The 27061-nt window shown below is 37.0% G+C and overlaps 1 protein-coding gene across 5 annotated transcripts in view; it reads left to right on the top strand.

The window, feature by feature from the left end:
• The window catches only part of PREX2 (phosphatidylinositol-3,4,5-trisphosphate dependent Rac exchange factor 2), a 306318-nt gene that overhangs the window by 184852 nt on the left and 94405 nt on the right, over positions 1-27061 (top strand). For all 5 annotated transcript variants that reach the window (XM_082721198.1, XM_082721202.1, XM_082721201.1 and 2 more), the window contains 7 exons: positions 2773-2952; positions 5616-5710; positions 6461-6543; positions 7111-7201; positions 8130-8258; positions 14837-14878; positions 20879-21096. In XM_082721198.1, the coding sequence (XP_082577324.1) occupies positions 2773-2952; positions 5616-5710; positions 6461-6543; positions 7111-7201; positions 8130-8258; positions 14837-14878; positions 20879-21096 (838 nt within the window). The remainder of the gene's footprint in view (positions 1-2772; positions 2953-5615; positions 5711-6460; positions 6544-7110; positions 7202-8129; positions 8259-14836; positions 14879-20878; positions 21097-27061) is intronic.

Here is a 27061-nt window from a genome sequence, read left to right as displayed (position 1 = left end):
AATAGGCTTTCTCTCTTGCTTGCTCTCCATGCCCATCTGTGTCATAGAGTTTCTGCTCCATGCTGACCTCACTCAGAGTTCAGGCTGACAGACCCCCTGTCAGCTGGAATGTCTCTTCTTGTCCCCTCAGCAAGAGGGAATGATGTAGGCTGCACATTTGCTCAAAGGCTTGCACCTAGAAGGGACTCAGGTAGCCTCCACTTATGTCAAACATAAGTGAAAACAAGTTAGAAAACAAGTTAGATGGTCATTCTTAGCCACATGGGGGAAGGGAGGCCACCCAGCAATGTGCCCAGGAGAACTGGGATATGGTGGGTAGCACTAATGACTTCCTTCCTCTCTCCTGAGTATAGAAATGATATGCAGGGAGGGGCTGTTCTGCATCATTTGCAAAGTATATGTATATAAGAGAGTGTCTCACTCGCCCCATCTCCAAAATGAGGATCACCACCATAATAACAGTCATAGCTACTTCCTAAGGAGGCTTTAGGATCGGATGAATTGATTACTTAGCATAGTGACTGGCATAAGAGGTCAACAAATGTTAGGTATGATGAAAATGGTAAAGATGATGACATTTAATTCTCACTTTAGTAGAAGAACACAAGTTAGATGTAGAATGCTGTGTACAAAAATCTGTATTCATCAAGGGTGTGAGAAGGAGATTGGGCCACTCAGGGTTTTAACTGAGAATTAGCAGACCTAGAGTAGGTAGCTTAATATTGTACATGAGCAAAAGTGAAGGAAAACTATTTCTGTATGCATAAATATTATAAAGTTAAATTTATGCACTATTACTACTTTTAAGAATCTAGAAATTTTATGCAAAAAACATGATATCAAAAACACTGCTTTTCTATCATTTATTTGTAACCCTAACACTTATTCCCACAGGGTCAGTGCAAGCCTGATTACAGCTGTTTAAAATGAAAAGCAAGTATGTGAATATAATTCATAGGACTTAAAAAAAAAAAAAAGAAAAAACAATGAGTATGTTCGTCCCCATGACTTCTAATTTAAAAGATACGTAAAGCACAGAGTACTCCTTGCAAATGAGAACTCCTGCATCTCCTTCCTCTTTGGCATTCAGAGTTCATCTGTCTGTGCAGTATAGAGCTAGGGTAATTGGAGTTAATCTAATGTTTTAAGCTTTTGGGTGGAGGGAGTGAATAAATACATATCTGTCTTCCAAAAGATAAAAGTGTCCTTCCAAAAGATAAAAGTGTCCTTGCAAACAGAAAAACTGCTTAAAATAATTTATAGCTTCATAGGGCCTTGAGCTGCATAACAGCCCCCTGATTTTCACTGGTATCTAAAAGGTATAAAATGCCAAAATATTATTCAAATGTTATCTCACAGTAAGACCTTCCTTGACTATACTGTTCAGAGTCACAGCTCCATCTCCCTTCCCTTCTTTATATTCCTTCTTAATATTTGTCTCCATGTGATATACTATACAGTTTACTTGTTTGTGGTTTGTTTCCTCTCAGTAGAATGTAAGTTTCAAGAGCACAGGAGCTTACGTTTGTTTTATAAACTTCTGTATGCACAGCAAAGCAGTGCATGGTACAAAAGATGTCTCTAATGAACTAATTAGTAAAATCCCTTAACAAATATTTACTCAGTGCACAGTATGACATGGTGGGTCTGACATGGTGGGTTACACGTAAGAGGTATAAGACAGTCTCAGAGTCTTGAAAAATGAGTGTGAATATATGTACTTATGTGCTGTGGACTAGGACAGAGTGTCTCCCGTACTTGGTAAATGAGAAGATGATTTTTGGCTGCAGAGGCCATGCAAGGACCCTTTCTTAAGTTATGGTTTAATTCATTTTTCAAGTTTTACAGCATTTTGTTTGATAGCAAAGACCGGTTCCATGTTGGCATAATTTTGAGAGAGTACTAACAGAAACTCTTGACAGCCCAACAGTCAAATCTGGAGTGATGGAATCCATGCTACCCAGAGTCCACACCAAATGTGACACCAATTTAGAACTAAAGGTTGTGTTTCAGCCTCAAGTCCAAGTGGAAGAGCTTTCCATTTGGGCAGATTTGCGACATGCCATCGTGACTAGATTGTGGTTGATATAGGCGAGGCCCCTGTTGTCTCCTGTCTTCACATTGTATGCGACTCTCTTTAATGTCTTACTATTGTGATGGTCAGAACACCTGCTTATATGAGCAGTGAGAAAGGACTGACACATGATATTCTTCCTGTCCAATAAAGACCACTTGGGAGAAACTCAAGGTGGGGGTAGATGGATAGATGGGTTTTTAATATCTGAGAGTAAGCCAGTGGGGATAGTTAAGCACAGTTAGTGTTTATTTTAATATTTAGGTGGCCCTTTAAAGTTCTCCAAGTATTTTCAGATGGTAGTGATAATGACTAGGGGAGGGAGGTGACAATCTTTATATACTGGAGTATATTCTCATTTCATTGTCACAGAGTCATATGGGCTAGTTATTATTATCCCCATATCCTAGATGCCAAAGAGAATCATCATAGTGTTGCTGTGATAACAAAACCAGTAAGTGGCGGGACAGATTACCAACACAGTTTCCTTGTCTAAATGGGGTATGGTTTCTGTTACTTGTTCTGAGAGGAAAAAGTGAACTTCATTCAGCTGTTTTAATGCAATCAAAAATTAATTTTACGTGAAACAAACATCCTAGAAATATTTCTAAGCCCATCATATTCAACGAGTAAGGTAGTTCTCTGTAGCAGCCAGTTTGAAAATGTGCACTTATTTTTTTTTTAATATCACATTGCAGCCTTCTGTCTTCCATAACATATTCTCCTAAATTAGAACGTAAAACACCAGAGTGCGTAGTACCACCAGAGAGTGACAACGAGAAGGGAGAGAGAAATAGCAAACGGGTCTGTTTTAATATGACGGGAGACGAGCAGGAAGACTCGGGTCATGACACCATCAGCAACAGAGATTCTTACAGGTAATTCATCAATTCCTTAAACTCAGTCATCAACACAGTCAAATATGATTCCTTATTTTCCACAGAGGTCTTGAAAAAAAGTTTTGATTATCATTTTTATCACCCTCACAACATAACCGCCAGCTATTACCAACCGCAGATAAAACATCGTGATCCTGCAGAATCTTTCAAATTATTCTTTTTTCATAATCTGAGTAATTGGGAAAAAGCATTTTTTTTCCCCTCCAGGTCTATGGAGCTAATCTGGGGGACTTGTTCCTGTTACAAATTCTGTAACATGTATAGCAAATAAGCAAACTGAGCCCATATTAACATTTTTTCCAGATATATGTTTCTGATTATTGGACTGTGGGGTGAACAGGAGTTCTTTATTTGTGTGTGTGTGTGTTTCTCCTCCTTTTTTCTTATATTCTGTGTTCCAAACAAATTGGACTAATTTTTCCTGCTTACCTCCATGACCAGCCTTCTTTCTTTCCCTCTCTTCCACAATTTCTAAAGATTTATTATTATTATTCATTTGAGAGAGAGTGAGCAGGAGCAGCAGGGAAGGTCAGAGGGAGAGGGAGAAGCAGATTCCCCACTGAACAGGGCTCGATTCTGGGACCCTGGGATCACAACTAAGCCAAAGGCAGATGCTTAACCAGTACAGACACCAGGTGCCCCTCTCTTGCACACTTTGTACAATCTTGATTTGATTGCTGTAACAAAGTACCAAGGACTGGGTGGCTTAAACAGCAGATGTTTATTTATTCATTATCCAACAGTTCTGGGGCCAGAAGTCCATGATCACAGTGTCAGCATGCTGCTTTTTTCTGAGGTCTGTGGAGGAAGGATCAGGTCTGGGCCTCTTGCCTTGGTTGTAGATGGCCATCTTATCCCTGTGTCTTCTTGTCCTTTACCTCTTAAGTGTTTCCCTGTGGCCACATTTCCCCTTCTCAGGAAGTCACCAGCCATACTGAATTTGGGCCCACCATAATGACTTCATTTTAACTTAATTACGTCTGTAAAAGTCCTCATTCCAAACAAGATTGTATTTCTGGGTCATGAGTGTCAGACTTCCACCTGTGGATTTTAGGGGGAGATGCAATCAACCTGTAACAGCTTCCCTCCAAGGTCTGTTACCATCTGCCTACCATCATCCTTCCAACGATGGAAATCTCATGACCCTAAGATCATGACCTGAGCCGAAACCAAGAGTCTAACGCCCAGTGGACTGCACCCCTTGCGTGCCTCCTGTCTTATTTACTTTAATAAAGGGCAAAAACTCTCTTACTCACTGTTATTTATTATACAGTATTTTACAGTGAGAAAATATTAAGTAATTACTATTAAAGTTATTCTCTTCAGAGATGTTTAGCACAAATAGCTAATGTTAAAAACATTTTTACTGGACACACGGGGAAGCAGGATGATCTCACATAATTCCCAACACATAATTCCCTACATGGCACATGCTGATATTAACCCCATTTTACATGTGAAGAAATTGAGGCCACAGGAGTTACATAATAGACATGTTAAACCAGGTGGGCCGGCCCACGGTTTCTCTCTTAACCACTGTACTATCCTAATTTCTACATGAAAAGGATTTTAACAAATACATAGGAGTTAATTATTCCTAGAAATATAATAGTATATAACACAGATTAACCATCCTGACCATTTCCTTTACTTTTAGCTTCAAAGGATACCAGTAGACTATTTAATAGGAACCTGTGGTTTTTCTCCAGTGAGAAATTACAGATCTAAAAATATTTTCTTACCTCAATTTCTAGTTCTCAGATAATTAAAATTACCTTCCAAGTCTCCTTCTAGGCTAAACTAGAAATTTTAAATATAAATTTAAAGTTAAATAAGTGCTTCTTACTGATTCTGAGGGGGGAAAAATATTCCATCTCTGATACTCTTTCTGAAATTTTGTAATGTGTTCATATTCACACACAAAGCTTTTACTCATTCTTTCCTTCCACTTTGACCATTATCGAGCCCTTACCAGATGTGGCGGTCAGTGCTGAGCTCTGTGGTGGAGACAGGGTGCTGTCCTCTCCCGGGAAGCTCAGAGAGCAGCTGATGAGTCATAATTTAAAGCTACCAGAAAGACTCGAAAGGCAGAGATCACGAAACAGGACCTTGTCTTTATGAGCATGTTAACTCAGACACACCGCCTCAAATAGATAATGACAAATTTTAAGTGCACTTTGACTCCTAGTTTTCTTTCTTTCTTTGACAGACAGAGATCACAAGCAGTCAGAGAGGCAGAGGAAGGGGGCAGGGGAAGCAGGCTCCCTGCTGAGCAGAGAGCCTGATGCGGGACTCAATCCCAGGACCCTGGGATCATGACCTGAGCCAAAGACAGAGGCTTTAACCCACTGAGCCACCCAGGCACCCCAACTCCTAGTTTTCTAACTTCAGATTTAAAAAAAAAAAAAAAAAGAAAGAAAGAAAGAAAGAAATTCAGGATCCATCTACAAGGCTTAAGAGATTTTGAAATACAATTAAATTTAAAATTTTTTAGACCATAAGATAAAATGGGAGTCAAACAAAAGTGGTTCTTCTCGTAATTTTCTCCAAGACATGTCAATAAGCCTAACTGTGGTGTGAACAGGGAGAGTGGCAGCAAATTCACTCTGAAGGTGACGTGTTGTGTTCCTCCTTCTCCCCAGCGACTGCAACAGCAACAGGAATTCCATCGCCTCCTTCACCAGCATCTGCAGCAGCCAGTGCAGCTCCTACTTCCACAGCGATGAAATGGACTCAGGTGCGTTTGGTGGAGGCGTGTGACCTTTTCTGTTGCCTTTCCTCAGGGAGATACCTTTCAGGGATGTCAATCAGTGTGTGATCGACATGCGTTTTTACCTTGGATCAGTTGTCTTGGCCGCCACACGTGCTGGGTGACGTCAGTGTCCCAATCCCGTGGTGAACAGAGTGAATTAAAAAGAGATGAAAGAAACAAATGAAGTCTGATCTTAATATATATTTTAGGATTTTCTGTGGTACTATGAAGGAAGTTGGTACACAGGAAACAGGTTATTCTAAAACATGGGGTGTTGTTGACTGTGTGAGGAGGTGGGATGGGCTTTGAACCTGAGGACTTCTGAGATAGTAGATGCACAGGGAGGGGAATAATGAAAACACTGACTGAGAGAAATATCTTACAAATGTCTTATCTGGGGTATGTTAAGAACAGAGACTTTGCACCCAGTTAGGACACTTCTTCATTTTAAAATATGTAGTTTGTTACAACTATTTAACTGTTAGGAATTGCACTATTTGAAAAAATCATTGACATAGGGTATAGAATGTTTTCTCCTGTGAGGCACTCTGCTCCCACCTCTGTTTCAAAGAGCAATCATCTGACATCCTAACTGCTATTAAATATTTTGGAATTCTTTATCTGATCATAAGAACATGATGGAATAAGACTGCGTGTTTATTATTTTTTGGTGTATTTATATTAAAATATTTTAGTATGTTAAACAAAGATGGGTGACTTATTTTTTATTTCTAGGTGATGAACTTCCCCTCAGTGTTCGCATTTCTCATGATAAGCAGGACAAGATACATAGCTGTCTTGAGCATCTTTTCAGCCAGGTATGATTGGGACAACTAGAAGTTTCTTTTCCCACACATCAGACTGTTGGGAATCCTTTTTCAGATATAGTAAAAAAATGCTTCTTTTTTTTTACTTTGCTTCTCTGCAGGTTTTCAGAATTCTTCATGACATTTCTTGCTTGACTTTATTCCTAATTTCAAGAAACACAAGATTCTCTTGGTGCTTGTGTTGGTATTTTGCATTTTTAAGAAAATTTATATCAATAACCACATTCATAGAGTAGAAGATTTTACTGCTTTGAAAAAGATTATGATGTCTTTTACAGTTTTTAAAAATAACCCTAGAAATCTTCTTTTGTGAAATGAATATGTTGAGCATATTTATATCTTATATTAATATATGGTGGATAATAAGAAATATTGCAAATGTTGTCAGTGAGTTTATTCCAATATTTTATTTAAAGATGGATTTTGCAAGCATCATGCGGTTTCAAAAATAATTATGGCTTTAAGACAAAAATATTTTACAAGATTTACTCTTAGAAATACATTTATTATGTATTATGAGAAGTATGTAACTCTCAGAAATCTCTGCTGTTATGGTAGGTGGATTCAATTACCAATCTCCTAAAAGGGCAAGCTGTTATAAGGGCCTTTGAGCAAACCAAGTACCTCACGCCAGGTCAAGGATTACAAGGTAAGGTTTAAAAAGTCACTATTAGAGGGGCACCTGGGTCGCTCAGTGGGTTAAATCCTCTGCCTTAAGCTCAGGTCATGATCCCAGGGTCCTGGGATCAAGCCTCGCATTGGCCTCTCTGCTTGGCAGGGAGCCTGCTTCCCCCCCACCCCGCCCACCTGCCTCTATGCCTACTTGTGACTGCTTTTTGTCAAATAAATAAATAAAATCTAAAAAAAAAAAAAAAAAAGTTTAAAAAATAATTAATTAATTAATAAGAAAAATTTTTTAAAATAAAAAGTCGCTATGAGAAACCATTGGGAAACGAAGGTGGGAAATAATACAGTCATGAAGTAAAGGCATAGTGTAAGAAGAAAATGGCTACTCATGTTTCATAATCCCCTTCATATTAATTCTATTTTAATAACTTTGGAATATAGATAAAAAGTCAGTATAGGATGTTTTAAATTTATTTGCAAATTTAAAATGTGCAATGCCTATAAGGACTAGAATAAATAGGAATGAGTTAATTGAAGAGATGTAAGTGTCGCATAAGTGTGAAGTGTTGCAGCTTTTGCTGAAATCAGCATGCCTACTTGGTGGTAGCCCATTCATTGGTGGGAGAAGGGGTTTCAGGAATGAACTTTGACAAAAAGAACAGCCCAACAGAATAAGATCTAGAGCTGCCACTTTCTGACATCTAGTTTCAGACATTGAAAAGAGAGTTGTCATCTAACTTTGCCCTTTGTTTAAATGTTTGTAAGAAAATAATAAGGTTAGCCTTTCTTTTTTCAATTTAACTAATTTTCTCCTGAAATATAATTACAGAAAGTACCACCATGCTAATAAACCAGGACAACAGGAATGAAAGATGATTCTGAAGCCCACAGATTTGTTAACTGTTTGGTAAATGGTTGAAACTTAAAAGAGATTTTCTGTATTTATTTAGAATTTCAGCAGGAAATGGAACCAAAGTTGAGTTGTCCAAAAAGGTTAAGACTTCACATCAAGCAAGACCCTTGGAATCTTCCCAGCAGTGTCCGGAATCTTGCTCAGAACATCAGAAAATTTGTTGAAGGTCAGGACGGAAAGCAAAGAATATTGCATAGCATTAGCAATAATGATTTAAAACCAAAAGTTCAGTAATACCTTGATTACTTTTTCACAGTATTTCATATTATGAGGAAAATCAAAGAACTGGAAAGGGTAAGGGAGGGAGGAAGCAAAAGGAGGAATAGGATTATAGAGCCTTATGTTCCAAGGATCTAAACGATGTACACTGTATCACGGAGAATTTTCTCGGTGAATAAAATAAGGGCTCATACTTGGGAGGACATGGAATTTGAAGAGTTTCATATTTTAAAATATGAAACAATATCAGCAAAATTTCTAAAGATTCACCAAAGTCACAAAGCTAAGTTTTATAGGAAGTCTAAAAAGTTAATTGTGAACTTGCAAGAATCGAAATAATAAGATAGGTCATATCATTGGTTTATAAGTTTCTTTTTCATATTTTCTAAGTTTATTGTTATTAACTCTCATGACATTGTTTACTCAACATCCCATGACTGATATCTGCAGTTGGAGATAGGACATTTCGCACAGCTCTAGTGCATCTGATTACATGTTGTTTAGGGTCAGGGTGTAGAAAATTCTGAGCGTTTCCAAAACAAGTATGGTAGAAAACATGAAATGAGAAATTTGTTTAACTTTTTTAAAATGCTTAATTTGGTGATTTTCTTCCCAACATCAGACCAGTGGTTGGCGACTTCTGAGATATTTTCGGTTGTCACCGTTGTGGGGGTGCTCTTGGCATCCAGTGTGTAGAAGCCAGAGATGCTGACAAATGTTCTGCATTATAAAGGACAGTCCCTCACGACAAAGAATTATTTGGCCCAAAATGTCAATAGTGCTAAGGTTGAGAAACCTCCACAATAAATACGTATATGCCTATGTTTACATATTTGTTCCTCAGTCTTCGTATGTCAGTTGCATGTGATAAATAACACTCAGCAGAATTACAGCGTAATTCTGTAACTATTGTTAGAGAGGGTTGTGTAGAGAAAGTTAGAGAAAGTTACTGACAAAATTCAGCTCTTAAATCTGATGAGTCTGGGCCTGTGGCATAACTCCTTTGGGCCTCAGTTTCTTCATTTACCAAATGAAAAAGATGTGTATATGCTCTGTGATTACTAAGTCTACTGCCTAGAAATATACTCAAATATAACAGCTTAGATACTCATTTAGAGTTCAGTGGAGCAAAGGTTTGTACAGATATGGAAAGCTCCAAATAAATCACAGCAGTTCTATTATGCGAAAAAAATCTTTTGTTTTTGACAGCTGTATTTCTTGGCTACATTTTTATTTTATAGCTACATATAATGGTTATTTGTGACAGATTATAACATCATATTTGATGAAAAGTCTGAATTTAAAACCTCCCAAAGTAATGAGTAGCAGAAATGATAAATACATCTTTTAAAGACTGCTTGGTTTAAGGAATTCAAACGTATTTTACTGAGTAGGTTTTTGGGGTTTTTTTCTTTTTGCAGAATAAATGCCAGTATCATAATACTCCTAGAAATTATAATTCATGAATCTAAATGCACTGTTCTCTCTACCCCTGAAACTAATAATATACTATGTGTTAACTAACTTGAATTTAAATAAAATCTTTAAAAATATTTAGTGCATTTGTTCTCATCATCTTTGAGAGTTTTTTGTTTTTTTTTTACATTATAGTTGTTTACAGAGTAAATGCAATATCAGTTAAGAACAGAGAAATCTTTAAAACTTTTCTTGTTTTGTTTTTGAGCTTTATCTTTAAGATATAAACTTTATCTAATGCAAGATCAAAAGCTTAATTTTAATGGTATTCATTTTAAATATCTTAACATTTTCATCATAAGTCCTGCTTTTATAACCTCAATACCTCACTCATATCACAAGAAGCAGCTATAGGAATGAGAACTATTTACATATATTGATTGATGTGTGTCGTGAATATGGGTGCCAGTCTTGGTCAGGGGAGCTCAACAACTGGTTGAGTATGGTTGGGTGTGCTGACTGTCTTCTAGTGAATGGTGTGGGGAGGGCTCTTTGCAGAATTTAAGTGATATCCCTGATTGCAAGTTTTAGTGAGATGCACTTCTTTGGTTACGTTTTGTGATTGTCATCATGTTAAGTGACTCTTTAAAGAATGATTAATCACTACTTCAGTCCAATGGGCTGTCAAGAAAGAGGTCAAGCTGTCCTTTCCTGCTCATCTGTTTGTTGTCTGGTCCTGTTATACAGAATGGAAGCAGCAGTATTGAGATTCTTGTAATCAACTGCTTGTTATGTGGAGGTTCTCTGATGTAACCTCACTGATTCATTATGAATTTATTCTACTCAACTTAAAGTACTTCTTATTCTATTTCCCAGTTGTCTTTATATAGGGGATCATTTAATGAAGGGTTAGGTCTTGGCTAGAAATTCAACATAATGTCACCTTACCAGAATTTCATGGTTTATTATACAGCAGGGATAACCCCATTCTCATGTTTCTGTAGGGGAGGAAAAAAGTAATTTTTTCCCCCTTCTACCCTCCTAGGTTCTTTGGCTAGGCCCTGTAGGTCAGTCAGACAAGACAAATTAACTAGGGAAACACATATAAATGTATTTAATATGTTTTATATGATACAGGAGACTTTGTAAGGAAATGAATTCCAGAAGAAATGGTTAAACCTGAGTGCTTTTACACTAGGTTTGATAAAGAGTAGAAAGCTTTGGAAAAATGTGATAGGATGAAAGGGTATGCACTAAGGGTAACAAACTGGAGAAACTTAGCAAGGCCTGTTCTTCTCAGTTTCCTTTGTCTTTTGAAATAAGGATGCTCCTTTCCTCTGGGATTGGGAGGGCACTTCTCACAAGAGGGTTTTATGACCAGCTTCAGGGGAGTAGGGGGAGATCAGAGAGTCCTCCATACACCTGCTGTTTATCAAGTTCCTTCAGCTTAAAATTTTCAGTATGCCAAATTGCCATCTTTTGGGGTAGCATGTTCTGAACCTCCTCATTTGTTCATCTCTGATTTCAAAATATCCTATCAAGTATATATCAGAATATAATAACCTGTGATCTTTATCTAGGGAACACTGTTACAGTACCATTCCTAAGCTGCATCACACTGTACCTTTCATGTGTTCAAATCATAGTTTGCCAAACTGAGGACAGAAGAGAGCAGAAAACACAGTGGACTAAGTGGGGGATAGATTAATTTTGTCGTGTCACTAAGCACTAAGGTGATGTCTGCCTCCTACTTCATCTCTACACTAAATTATGGTCACAGATTATCAGCCAGCTGAACATGTTTTTACATGATTAGCATACAGTGATACTGGGATTTATATAAGAAATATATATTTGGTCTTTGTCCCCTTTCCTTGCTCAGATTTCCCAAAACTCTTGGAATTTCTTATGATGAGAGCTCTAAAGGTGTCTTTTGTTATGCCCATGAGGTGACTTTTGGAAAATTTCTAAGGATGGGAGCTGATTTGCCAAGGAAGCCAACCATGTGATTAGATAGTTGGAACTTTCAATACCACTCCCAACTTCTGGGAACAGAGAGGGGTTGGAGATTGACCAATGATTTAATCAGTCATGCCTATGTAATGAAGCCTCCACAAGTTCAGAGAGCTTCAGGGTTAGTTCTAGAAGAGTGATGCTTTCAGAGAGCATGGAAGTGCTGCACCATTTCCCCATACCTTACCCAGTGCATCTCTTCCATCTAGCTCCTGAGCTATATCCTTTTATAATAAACAGGTGATTTAGTAGGTAAATGTTTCTCAAAGTTCTGTGAGCCACTCTAGCCAATTAATCAAACCCAAAAGAGAGTCACTGAAACCACCAATCTGCAGCCAGTTAGTCAGAAGCATAGGTGGCAGCCAGGATTTGCAGTTGGCACATGAAGTGTGTGTGTGTTGGGGCGGGAGGCAGTCTTGTGGAACTGAGCCCTTACTCTGTGAGATCTGATGCTATCTCCAGGTAGATAATGCCAGAACTGAGTTGAATTGTAGGATACCCAGATAGTATTAGACAAGTGCTTGGTGGTATGGGGGGAAAACACACACTGGAATTTGTGACCCACCATCCCCTTAAAGTCAAATGTTTATTAGTAAACACATTTTCAATTCTTACCCCCTACAAAAGTTGTACTCTTTTTTTCAAAATCTCCCATTGTTTCAGCAACTTATATTATTTTTTTCCCTCTGCCTTTGTCCCAAATATCCTAAAGAACTTCTATTTTTTTAAAATCAAAAGTCTCCAATTTCCCCCTTTTTCTTCTTACTGCAGTAATTGGAACAGTTTTCTGGATAATCCCTCATCTCTATCTTTTCTGATCTATATATTACTATATACCATATTCAACTTCCTAAAATATTACGTTCATTTTAGAACCCTGCCCAGAACCTTACATGATTTTTGTTAGCTAAGTCTAAACTCATCATTCTGGTGTTGGATCCAATTTTTAAATGTGGCTTTCTAATTGTATCCCAAGCTCAGTCTCTAAATGATATAATAAAATCTTTTCTATGCTAAATTGTTGGATATTTGGTATTCATTTTTTACTATACTCTCCTGCTAACACTCTTTCCCACTTTTAGGATATGAACCTATTCCCTTGACACTGTAACTTTAAAAAAATGTTTAAAAACATTTTCAACACACAGAATTCTATACCAAATTTTTAGCTGGATTCAGATTAGAATAATAGCAGTGCTTCACAGATACACAGCATATTAAAGAATTTCCCAAGGCTTTTAATATATATCCCTGTTTATTTTTCCTACACAGACCTATAAAATAGATAAGATAGGTGTTATCATCACTTAAAAATGAGCTGAAACTCAAAGTAGGGTTGACCATTGAATAGCATGAAGGTTAGGGGCACTGACTCCCTGCACAGTCAATCTGCATATAGCTTCTGACTCCCGTAAAACCTCACTACTAATAGCTTACTGCTGACCAGAGCCTAACTGATAACATAAATAATTAGGTATTACATATTTTGTACATTGCATGTATCATATATTATATTCTTTCAATAAAGAAAGCTAAAGAAAAGAAAATGTTTAAAAATCATGGAAAGAAAAATGCATTTACAGTCCTATACTGTATTAACTGAAAAAATTCCACGTATGAGTGGACCCATGCAGTTCAAACCTGTGTTGTTCACAAACAAGGGTCAACTATGGGTGAGCCATTTTCTGAAGACCACAAAGCTGATACAGCTATAGCACACTATCCTCTGTTTTACTTTCCTTGGTTTCAGTTACTAGTCAGCCACAATCCAGAAGCAGGTGATTCTCTTTTTGACTTAGTCAGCAGGCCAGTCACAGCCTAACTCCTCATCTCACATCATCACAAGAAGGAAAAGTATCGTACAATAAGATATTTTGAGAGAGAGAGAGAGAGACCAGATTCACATAACTTTAATACAGTGTATTATTATAATTGTTCTATTTTATTATTAGTTCTTGTTGTTAATCTCTTACTGGGCCTAATTTATAAATTAAATTTTGTCATAGGTATGTGAATGTACAGGAAAAACCATAGTATATACTGGGCTTGGTACTACTCATTGTTTTAGGCACCCACTGAGGTGGGGGAGTCTTGGAATGTCCCTCATAAATAAAGGGGGATGACTGTAGCAGGTGTGTCTTGTGGACTCTTTGTCCAGGATACTTTTCTGCCTCTGAAATACTCTTGTTCTCATATTATCACTTTTAAAATGTAATATCCTCTCAAATATCTCCTGTACTTCTTATCAGGTAATTTTGTCACTCTGACTCTATTGTGAACCTGTTTGGAATAGGATGCAACTTAAACCTTTTTTTACTTCCCATAATCTGTGGACATGAAGAAGCTCTGTATGTTTTTATATTTACTCATTGAGAGTAAACTATTTACCAATTAGAAGGAAAGTAATGAGTATGAAGCTAATACACAATAAACAGTTGTGATTGCCCTTGTTTGGAGATGGGCTGGGGAGAACAGTATTTGAAACTATTTAGTATTGTTCTGCCCTTTAGAGTGGTTCTTGACATAGAGATAGGAAAGGAAGTCTAGAGAGAGAGAGATTTTATATATATATATATAATATATGCACTGTATATATTACACTTATATACACATGCACACACTCCATAATCTGTAAGTATAATTTGTATAATTACATATAATTTATAATTATTATATGTAATGAGTAATATGATATGTATTATTACATATAAAGATTATTAAATGCATATATAATCTTCAAAAGTGTAAGTGACTAAGAAAAAATGCTGTTTGAGAACTTACTGATCAAGACCATAATCGCTATAGGAGTTTAGAGAACACTATGCACACTACAGCAGTTAAGAGTGACTTAACAAAAGTAGCACAATTTGAATGGTGTTGCACAAGCTAATTTAAATCAGAACTGTAAGAAACTGTAACATCTAAAGCAATGGATAGAATTTATATAGATAGATAGGAAGAACAGCATGTCAAGTAAATGGGATTTTTATTATCTAATATAGTAAGATTGTGCTAGTTTTTACTGCACAGTTAAAATGTGGTGCTAGTGGGAGAAAAAGACTAAACAACTAACTGTTAATTTTTTTTTTTCTGCAGAGGTCAAGTGTAGGATACTCTTGGCTCTTCTTGAATATTCAGGTACTATTTTCATTATTTTTATAATTTGAAATTATTGTGGTCCATGACCTTGGAAGTCTCATGTTATCAAGGCAGTGCTTTCAACAAATTAGATGGAAATACAATCCCTACTTCCTCTAAAGTCTGGCAAAGATTTAAGAAAATGCTTAATTTTAATAAAAGCATAAAAACATGCTCATCTTCAATTATAGGTACAAAGTGGAAACTTATGTAAGTATATGTTTATAGAGAATATAATTAAAAAGGAGAAAGAAAGCAGGTTTGGTAAAGCGAATTGTACATGGGATTTATTGTTAAACTATGTCTAACTTTTGTTTATGATCAAGGATGTAGGTGGGCTCAGATTCAAGGGATAGAAAAGCAGACCTGTACTTTGAAAGGAGGAGTCTTTTATAATCTACCAAACCTGGAAATTTTAAATTAAAAGTGAATGAATAAGTCAAGTTAACCAGGGTTTTTTTGTTTGTTTGTTGTCTGGTTTTTGTTTTAATTAAGGAAGTAGTTGTCTTGTTTTTTGACTGAGTAATAATAATAAACAAAAGTGTCTTACTTTTTTAAGTTTCACTAATAACAAACCAGTTGATAGACTTCATATTTATGTATTTCCTTGGGTCCTCACAATCACTCTATGAGAATATTATTATTTTTCCACAGGTTTAAAAATGAAGAAATTAACATTTAGGCCAATTAATAATAATAAGTAGAAATGGTATTCATTCAACACATATTTTTGAGTATCTGGAAGATTAATTAGATGCCTGATTGAGTAAAGGCATAAATAGTGGGTGGCAGATGAAATTCAAACTTAGTTATGCCAATTCCAGAAGTGGTCCTGGAATGCATTGCTTTATTCATTAATTTCAAAGGGCTATTCTTATAGATCTTTATTTTGATTTCAATTTTATTTTTCTATCCTGTCATAAACCTCCTTTTTCTTACTTTGTTTACTCACTTTTTTCCCCCCTCTGTAATAATATAGGATGGCAAAAGAATGTAGCCAAATTACTCCATATTGTTGGCTGCAGAATTATGCTCGCCACTTGAAAAGGGTGGATTGTGTCTGCTAAATGTATTTTTTAAAGATTTTATTTATTTATCTGACAGAAAGAGAGATCACAAATAGGCAGAGAGGGAAGCAGAGAGAGAGGAGGAAGCAGGCTCCCTGCAGAGCAGAGAGCCCAATGCGGGGCTTGATTCCAGGAACCTGAAATCATGACCTGAGCCGAAGGCAGAGGCTTAACCCACTGAGCCACCCAGGTGCCCCTGCTAAGTATTTTTAACTCACCTTTATTCCTATCCTTCTCTCTCTCTAATCTCTCTTTTATTTCTTTGTTGTTATTTTTCTATTATTGTTTTCTTTTCCCTACGGTCTCAGGATAATGACTGTGATTACTTGTGCGCCTAGAAACCATCTCATTCTTTTTAGACCAGCTATGGAATTTGAGCTTTTTAAACCAGGGAGAGAAAATGAAGTATTACTATTTTAAAACATGCTTGTAGAAGGTGAGTTTAAGTAGGTGCTTAAATACTGGGATGAGACAGAAGCCTTCGATAAGTTGAACATCCATTTCTTTTGAGTGTATTCCTGCTACAAGAGAATTCTAACTCTGCAAAAACAATGAACAATAAACAAACTGTAACCAAAAAACAGCTCTTCCTGCCTTTATTCTTTTGCTAGAAGCTGAAAGCACCTGTTATTGATCCTGTTGTTGTTTTTATTGATAAAAATGAGGAATGAGAATAGTTTTGAGGAAGGACAGACACTCATGAGTTTCGAACAGCTGTGTAATTAAGACTTGTCAGTTTTTCTTGAGAGTTTGCTTATTTTGGTTTATTTATTCATCCTATGGTTCCTTCCCTGGTCAGCAATAGAACTGAGCCCCACTCAGTGCCAGGTACCCTGCTAGACGCTGGAGAAAAGAAGAATAACAATGCTGTGCAATTTCACTTGCTAAGTGCTTGATCTTTGTATCCCATTTATGTTTATTGCAGGACGAGTAGAAATAACCCATACTCTATAAAAGAATCTGATACCTAGGATTATATGGTTTAAAATGAGCGGAATGAATAGATGAAACAGATTATATGTCTCTAGGTCCATGAGTGCCATTCACATTATATGCCCCTTCCTCCGTCCTTGATGTGCTTATGGTCTCTTGGGGAACCTAAAGATGTAAACAAACTCTCACCATGCTGAGTAATTAGCCATCTAGTAGAGGGAGGTCCCCAGGCCCCTGATGGCAGAGCAGGAAGTCCATGATACCTACGGAAGGAGAGAGGAAATTTTGCGAGGGAAGATAATATTTTAGTAGTTCAGTGGGTTCCCAGTAGTTCTAGGAGTCAACTCTTAAGAACGATTTATTTTATTTTATTATGTTCAGTTAGCCACTGTATAGTACATCATTAGTTTTAATGTAGTATTCAATAATTCATTAGTTGCATATAACACCCTCTGCTCATCACAACATGTGCCCTCCATCACCCTGTTATCGCATCCCTCACCCCTCCTCCCCTCTGAAAACCTCAGTTTGTTTCCTGGGGTCCCCGGTCTCTCATGGTTCATCTTCCTCTCTGATTTCTCTTCCTTCAGTTTTCCCTTCCTTCCTCTATGGTTCCCTATGCTATTGGTTATGTTCCACACAGGAGTGAAACCATATGATAATTATCTTTCTCTGCTTGACTTACTTCACTTAGCATATTCCCATTACAGATAAAGGGCTGATATCCAAGATCTATAAAGAGCTTCTCAAAATCAGCATTCAAAAAACAAATAACCCAGTGAAAAAATAGGCAGAAGACATGAACTTCTCCAAAGAAGACATACAAATGACTAACAGACACATGAAAAAATGCTCAACATCACTAGCCATCAAGGAAATACAAATCAAAACCACAATGACGTACCACATTACTCCAGTTAGAATGGCAAAAATTAACAAAACAGAGAACAACAAATGTTGTTAAGGATATGGAGAAAGGGGAACCCTCTTATACTGTTGGTGGGAATGCAGGCTGTTGCAGCCACTCTGGAAAACAGCATGGAGGTTCCACAAGATTTTAAAAATAGAGCTACCCTATGGCCCAGCAATTGCACTACCAGGTATTTACCCCAAAGATACAGATGCAGTGAAAAGAAAGTGCACATGCACCCCAATGTTCATAGCAGCAAGTCCATGATAGCCGAAATGTGGAAAGATAATTTAAAGTTTGTTGGTGGAGAGGATGGGAAAGAGCCCACACATCGCCAGAGGGCCTCCATAGGGACGAAAGTGTGAGCTATAATAGCATTTATAAGGGCATCTAGCATTTGAGGAACCTGAGCAGTGTTGTGCCGCTCCAAGAGGAGAGGTCTATACAGCCAGGATTCTGGCAACTTTCAGATACATTGTTTTATCATATTCTCATAACAAGCCTGGGAAGATCATTGTTGGTGTGGGGGATGAATGAAGGAAGTAATGTATTTATTAGCTGTCAGCATAACTTGAGGAAAGATTGTATAGACCCCTTTCTGCCACTCTGAGTTTTTTACTTTTTTACTCCCTGGGAGGTGATAATGTATACAGAGTTACTTGAAAAACTCAGTATGATGGGTCTATTGAAGTCTATGCAAACAAGTCATTTACTCTGTGGGAAATAGGAAAGTGTAACTGAAAATCACCTCATAAAGTAGTAAGGAATTATAAAGTATTTTTTATTCGAAAATATGTTGGTTTGAAATTTAAATGGCAGTGTGGTCCAGAGCATCTTGTGTATCAAATTCTGTGAGCATACACATGTCCCAAGCCTCAACTTGGATACCTTCAAATCCCCAGTAATTGGTGCCATGTGTAATTCCTGTGGTGTACTCAGTGTGAAGGGTTTGAAGAAATAGAGAAATAAAACTTTTGCATGATCACTTCTGACTTGATAATGAGGTTGAATGAAAATTCTATTGGGCTTATAGATATCTTAAGATGCATATAGAATATAGTAGTGGAATGTAGAATAAACATTTATGTATTCTTTCTAAGTCTAAAAAAAAAGGGAAGAAATTTGGGCATTTCTTCTCAGAAGCGATTTGAAAATAATTTATTTCTATTGGTGGCAAAGTTACTAAGCCTTGTGATCTAAAGTGTTTCAGTGGAACTGGATCCTTCCTCCTATAGACATTGGCTTTCCATTTTTGATAGAAGGCATTTCTTTCCAATTAAGTTTTGGCTATGAAATTATTCACAGGTTATAAGTGGGAGTATTTCTGTCAAAACTATTGAAGTATTTTTTAAATTTCCCTAGATTTTCTGCTTTGCTATAGAACAACGGAACCCAAAGCAAGACTGTGTAAAAAAGATACAGGACAGTTTTATTTAGTTTCTGTTTGAATCAGCTGAACAGTTGGGTTAACAAGCTATGTGAACTACCCTTTTAGGTCGAACTAAATCCAGACATTTCAAGAAGTCAGAGAATGAGTTCATACATTTTTGTTTCACTTACTTAGTTTGTTAGTTGCTGTACTGGTTCAGTATTTTCATTAATTAATTCAATAAACTGTTATGGAATGTCTACACTTTGTTAGAAATTGTATACAACAAAAAAATAGGTGTTTTGCTTTGTTCTTAATTAAGAATTGGGCAAAGATTTTTCCTCCTTTAGCTGTTTTACAGTTACCTGTAAAATGCTATTTTCCATCTATTTGAATGAGGCACATAGTATATAATAACTTAAGGGAAATGACTAACACATGTTATTGACTAAATTAATAAGTTGAACCATATGGAGTTGCCATATTCGACCATTTTGACCAAGGAAAGCAACAAGTTCGTATAGATCAATGTAATAAATGAATATTCATTATAAAATTAAATATTTTAAAATTTAATCCTTTTTTAAATAAGATTTTCAGAGTAGCTTTTACTAACAGTGAAACTAGGCAATGCAGCAATTACAGTATGTGTTCACATGCTTTTGATGGTTATTAAAGACATATGTTCATTGTTCTTAGTAAACAACTTAAAAATTATGCCTTTTTATCAATAAAGCAAAAACTTATGACAACACTTACGTCTATGTTATGCAGTAATATTGACAGTGCTTCATTTCAGAAAATTCTGAGCCTTTGAAATATTCAGTACACTTTTGAGAGTATGAATATTTTGCTTTTGTTGTTTATCTAGTACAAGTGATTTTTCAGTGTACAGAATGTATGGCTTGGCATTTATATAGTTTATAGAGTTTGTATACATCCAAAAACTCAAAGAGGTGAATCTCTCTGATCAGGTTTTCAAAGGCAAGCTTCTTTCCACTTGAAAAATCTGTGGCCAAGGAGTGGCCATTCATAGGGTAAATACATCTTCTGTGTGGGTCAATCAAAAATCCAGCCAATTGCAGAATAAGAACCCACGTGAAAATCGGTGTATGTTAGATCCATAAATACATTCCTTATTTCAAAGAAATATAAGAATTTATAACCTAGGCATGTTTATAACTCATGAAGTTTAATAGGTAAATCCAAGAAATCCAGATTTGGTTATTGTTATGATCGGACATCAGTACTCTTTCCCCATGTGCATGTCACTTAATATTCAAATAAGTTTGTTAGGTCATTTTTAAAAACTTAGTATTAATAATGTAGCTCATCGCCAACAAACTGAAAAATTAGACTTCGAGTTTCCTTTGGGAAGTATCATTCAACAAAGACAAATTGTATTCCATCAAAAAATACTAAATAAAGCCTTATTTTTTCCCTTGGGTTTTTATAAAATAATTTAATGATTGCAAAAAATAAAATCACAATACTAGTTAAGAAAAAGTTAATTTTTTTTTACATTTTTTGGTTTTTAGTGTTTTCTATAAAGCATATTTGCTGAAGTGTTTGTGCTCATTGGTGGGGTTCAAATTGACATTTTTCACATGGTTTGAGCTTGGTGAGAGGATGAAATAACAAAAACTATAAATGCTTAATGATCTGGTTTTATTTACCTGTGACATTTTCCAAAGCTGTCTTTATGTCCTTCTGGCTTACAGACAGTGAGACACAGCTCCGAAGAGACATGGTTTTCTGCCAGAGTCTTGTGGCCACCGTGTGTGCCTTCTCTGAGCAACTTATGGCAGCATTAAACCAGATGTTTGACAACAGCAAAGACAATGAGATGGACACGGGGGAAGCCAGCAGAAGGTGGCTGGACCAGATAGCAAATGCGGGTGTTCTATTTCACTTTCAGTCACTCCTGTCGCCAAACCTGGTAAGGAATCCCAGTGCCTCCCACAGGAACATACATTGTAACACATTCCCAAATAAGAAGTGGTTATTCATTATGTGTTAGCAGTCAGTCAGCTACTTGAAAAGAAGGTATTTTGCTATGAGCAAATACGGTTGGGTACGTAGAAGGTATTCCTTCTTTCCTGACTTTTATTTATTCTCCAGCTTCTGAAAGCTGAGAAAGCCTCCATCTGTTACTAATTCCTGTATCCCTAAGCACGAACTCAGAAAGATCATCAGAGGGAAGAGGGTCTTTCTGCTGTGGTTCCTTATTTCCAGGCCAGAAGAAACAGCCTGCCGTGAAACCCAAACTCCCACTGAGGTTGATGTCAGGAACGTGCTTGATAGACAAGATCGGACAACCTGTCTGCCGTACTGTCTGACAGTCTGTTTAAAATTTGCTATGTTCAATGATTTTATTTCTTTTCTTGGTAGGCATGTTTGTCCTGTTAAATCTGAGAATATCCCATATTTACATATCCATTTCCCACAGTGCCTATGAAGAAAGTATCTCAAAGTATCTGATAAATAAAAGTTGTCTTTTAAGATATTCTTTCTGTGGTTCTGATAGTTGTCACGATGTTTAAAGGCAAATATGTGGGGCGCCTGGGTGGCTCAGTGAGTTAAGCTGCTGCCTTCGGCTCAGGTCATGATCTCAGGATCCTGGGATCGAGCCCCGCATCAGGCTCTCTGCTCAGCGGGGAACCTGCTTCCTCCTCTCTCTCTGCCTGCCTCTCTGCCTGCTTGTGATCTCTCTCTGTCAAATAAATAAATAAAATCTTTAAAAAAAAAAAAATAAAAAAAAAAAAATAAAGGCAAATATGTTCACTTGTGTATAAACTTAAGGTACTCCTTAAATAGAATCGTGATTTTAAACATGAGATGTTGTGTCACCCATTAAATTACACATAGAACATGTGGCTACCAAGTAATGGTTGAGTTTTTAAGCAGATGTATGTGACTTTATATATCAAAATGCTTTTCTGCAAAGGTAAGGAAGTTCACCTCCATGTACTTCAGAGAAATTGTTTTTTAAGGTTTTACTTACTTATTTGACAGAGAAAGAGACAGCGAGAGAGGGAACATAAGCAGGAAGAATGGGAGACGGAGAAGCAGGCCTCCCACTGAGCAGGGAGTCCCATGCGGGGGCTCAATGCAGGGTTTGATCCCAGGACTTTGGGATCATGAACTGAGCTGAAGGCAGACACTTACTGACTGAGCACCCAGGCATCCTAAAACAGATTCTTTTGAAAAGACTCTTATGTATCCCATGTGGGTGATCAGTTTCTTATTTGGCTGCTAATAAAACTACGAAAGGTTTAACTAATAAAACTTTTGAAATAAGGCACTTTGGGAAAAGTTTAAAAATTTTAAAAATATATTAATTAATCATTCCTTACCAAATAGAAGACCACATAACACATGGTAGCATGAAGTGCCTGTTGAGTGAGTGAATGAATGTGGCTTCATCCCTATTCTACTCCTGCCTTAAAACCTTCATTGTTTAATCAACTGCTGGTACATTTAAACTTAATTTTGTTTGAAATCCCAAGGAATGGGAGAAAATATTTGTAAGTTATATATCTGATAAGTGACTTATATCCATACTCCCAAAAGAATTCTTAAAACTTCAAACAGTAGTGGGACGCCTGGGTGGCTCAGTTGGTTAAGCAGCTGCCTTCGGCTCAGGTCATGATCCCAGCGTCCTGGGATCGAGTCCCATATTGGGCTCCTTGCTCCGCAGGGAGCCTGCTTCTCCGTCTGACTCTGCCTTCCACTCTGTCTGCCTGTGCTCGCTCTCGCTCACTCTCTCTGACAAATAAATAAAATCTTAAAAAAAAAAAAAAAAAAAAAACTTCAAACAGTAGAAAGACAATTCAATTAAAAAGACTCCTGGGGCACCTGGATGGCTCAGTGGGTTAGAGCCTCTGCCTTCTGCTCAGGTCATGATCCCAGGATCCCCACATTAGGTTCTCTGCTCAGCAGGGAGCCTGCTTCCCCCTCTCTATCTGCCTGCCTTTCTTCCTACTTGGGGTCTCTGTCAAATAAATAAATAAAATCTTAAAAAATAAAAGACTCCTACAGAAATAATCAACGGAGTAATTAAAGGGTATACAGATGGGAGACATGAGAACCACTCAATTCAGTCAAGTGCTGAAAACAACATTATGAAAACAAAAACAAAACAGAAGTGCTTATGAAAAATGGGCAAATAGAATGGAATATTATTTGGCAATAAAAAGGAATGAAGGAATGCTTTAACAGATGGATTAATCTTGAAAACATTCTAACTGAAAGAAGTCAAATCTGAATGATTCCATTTATATGCAATGTCCACAACAAGGTAATTCAGAGAGACAGGAAGTGGAGTAGCAATTGACTAAGGCTGAGGGGGTTTGGAGGGAAAGGGGAATGGGAATGACTCCCAGTGGATGTAGGGTTTCTTTTTTTGGGTGATGAAAATGTTTTAAAATGGAATGTGCCGGGGGTGCCTGGGTGGCCCAGTGCGTTAAAGCCTCTGCCTTCAGCTCAGGTCATGGTCCCAGGGTCCTGGGATCGAGCCCCGCATCGGGCTCTCTGCTCAGTGGGGAGCCTGCTTCCTCCTCTCTCTCTGCCTGCCTCTCTGCCTACTTGTGATTTCTGTCTGTCAAATAAATAAATAAATAAATAAATAAAATCTTTTTTTAAAAAAAATGGAATGTGCGGTGTCTGGGTGACTCAGTTGGTTAAGCAACTGCCTTCAGCTCAGATCACAATCCTGGAGTCCCAGGATTGAGTCCCACATCAGGCTCCCTGCTCAGTGGGGATTCTGCTTCTATCTCTGCCCCTCTCTGCTCTCATGCTCTCTCTCTCAAACAAACAAATAAATAAATAAATATTTATTTATTTATTTATTTAAAGATTTTATTTATTTATTTGACAGAGAGAGATCACAAGTTGGCAGAGAAGCAAGCAGGGAGAGAGAGGAGGAAGCAGGCTCCTTGCCAAGCAGAGAGCCCGATGCGGGACTTGATCCCAGGACCCTGAGATCATGACCTGAGCTGAAGACAGAGGCTTAACCCACTGAGCCACCCAGTGCCCCTAAAATCTTTTCAAAACGTTAAAAAATAAAACAGAATGTTATGATGATTGCACAACCTTGTGAATATACACCTCTAGCCATGGGATTGTATACTTTGGGTAAATTGCTTGATACGTAAATGACATCTCAATAAAGCTGTTAAGAAATTTAAAAAAGAATGGGCAAACATATTCAGATATCCTTGGAATACTGGAAAAGTAGCTGTATGCCCTATGATTGTTCAACTCTGTATTTTAGGATCTAAAAGCTTATAGATAATAAAGTTTATAGACTTATCAATAAACATACAAAATATGGGAAAAAAAGCACACAAAGGATTTGAATAGTATTTCTCTCCAAAGAAAATATAAAATGGCCACAAAGCACATGAAAAGGTGATCAACATCGTTAGTCCTTGGGGAAATGCAACTTAAAACTTCAATGAGATATATGACACTTGTGAGGGGGATAGCTGTCATCCAAAAGACAATCCCAAGTGTTGGTAAGGAGAAATTGTAACCCTTTCATACATTGCAGGTGGGAATGTAAAATAGGGCAGCCATTTCTTAAAATTTCATATATATATTTTTTAATTTGAATATGGTTGACATACAATGTGACATTAGTTTCAGATATACAACATAGTGATTCAACTTTTCTATATGTTATACTATGCTCACAAGTGTAGCTACCATCTGTCACCACACAACACCATTACAGTATCATTAATTACGTTCCCTGTGCTGTGCTTTCTATTTATTTATTTTTCCTTATGCTGTGCCTTTTATTCCCATGACTTACTCATTCCACAGCTGGAAGCCTGCATCTCCCACTCCCTTTTATCCATTTTGCCCATCCTTCCCTTTGGCAACTGTCAGTTCATTGTGGCATTTATAGATCTGATTCTGTCTTTTGTTTGTTTAATCATTTGTTTTGTTCTTTAGATTCCACATCGGAGTGAATTCATATGGTATTTGTCTTTCTCATTCTGACTTATTTCACCTAGCATTATATCCTCTAGATCCATCCATGTTGTCACAAATGGCGAGATCTCATCTTTTTTATGGCTGAGTAATATTCGTGTGTGTATGAGTGAAGTAAGCCAGTTGCAAAATACCACATATTATCTGGGTCCATTATTATGTTATGTGTGAAACAGGCAAACTTCAGAGATTAAAAGTAGACTAATGCTGGGGCTAAGGACTGGGGCTTGCCTAAGTCCTTGCCTGGGGCTAAGGACTAGGGAAAAGGATGTGGGGAGTAAATGCTAATGGTATGGAGTTCCTTTGTAGGGTGGTACAAATGTTATAAAATTAGATTATGGTGATAGTTGCACAACTCTGTGAATATACTAAAAACTGCTATGCTATGCACTGTAAATGGCGAATCTTATAACTGTTTTTTTCTTAGTCTTTTGAAACCCCTAACTTCATTTAAAGAGTTGATAAAAAATCCAAAGTTCGCTTTAAAAAAAAAAAAAAAGACAAAGAAACCTGTATTTTTCTTCTGCCTTTGTAACAAGTGCATAAAAGCCTCATACTATTGTGAAGGGTTCTCTGGGAGCTGCAGGCGCCAGCAGTGTGTATGTCCCTGAACTCTGAGCACAGTGTGTTATCACTTTAGCCACATCTGCTGAAGCATCATGGCTTGCACTATAGGAATCAGCGGCCGACCTGTTTGGGTCATTTCTTCCTTGTGTGTATTCCTCTTAATTGGGAAAATGCTGATTCTTCAGTCCTGTCGTTCTGATTCTAGATTCATGGCATACTCTTTCCACTTCAAAGGACTTTAAAAAATAAGTTCCCTACACATTTATCCAGCACTTACTGTATACCATACATCACAATAGTACCAAACCAAGGGACAAAGGTGATCATTCTCTAAACTTTTTGGTTTCCAAGCTATAGATCTTTGGGATCTGGAGTTGCCTTGCTGATCCATACAATGGATGTTCTTTACTATCTCCTGCACCCTCTGTTCATGCTGCCTGAAAAATATGGCTATAAGCTTACAGCAACTTTTAAAAATGCATATAAAGTGGTGCACCTAGGCACCTCTGTTGGTTAAGCATCCAAGTCTTGATCTCAGTTCAGGTCTTATCTTAGAGTCATGAGTCCAAGCCCTGTATTGGACTCCACACTGGGATTGGAGTTTTGTTTTTTTTTCAAAGTGTATAAATCATGTTAAAAATCATTATTTAAAAGGATCATTGATATTCTTAAGAAAACAAATATTTAAAAGATAAGCTGTACATGATAAAGTTAATTATTCTTTCATCATGCACATAACTGCTAATAGGAAAACCAGAATATATACTACAAAAATGATATTGTTGAGACATACACTGAACTTGTTACCATATCTGGCCCTTAATTGCCTCAGCTGTAAATAGTATGCCATTAGAATGAAAGCAGTGATTAAAACAAACCAAACTGCATAGTCACAGGATTTTAGATTAAGGCCCTATAAAGGCAAGGAAGATAAAAACGATTCTTGTCCCCAAGACTCTTGGAAGAAAAATCATTGCATACATGCAAATTACTTTTATTATTGTAAAACAGGTTGGCAACTATGTACTGTAACTTTTCAATAAAATGATATTCTTGCTTTTTAGCTCTTACATTTTTTTAAGATTATAGAAGTTTAGAGGCAGATAGATGTTAATTGTGTACACACTTACTAGTAAATGTTAAAAATCAGTATGGTTTGAATATAGCTACAAAATAGACTGAAAAGTTGTATAAACCATTTAGATAATCTAGAAAAGGAAGAATCTAAAACTGTAAAAGAGACTTATAACTTGAGGGATTTGTGGATTTCATTTTAGGCAGTAAATTCTTAGGTAAGTGTTGGTAATTTGGTTTGCATGTAAACAAAACACAAGTGA

Source organism: Mustela nivalis (genome assembly GCF_964662115.1).
Source record: "Mustela nivalis genome assembly, chromosome: 2".
Lineage (NCBI taxonomy): Eukaryota > Metazoa > Chordata > Mammalia > Carnivora > Mustelidae > Mustela > Mustela nivalis.
Note: the sequence above shows the minus strand (reverse complement) of the source record. Positions and strands in the feature narration are given on the sequence as shown.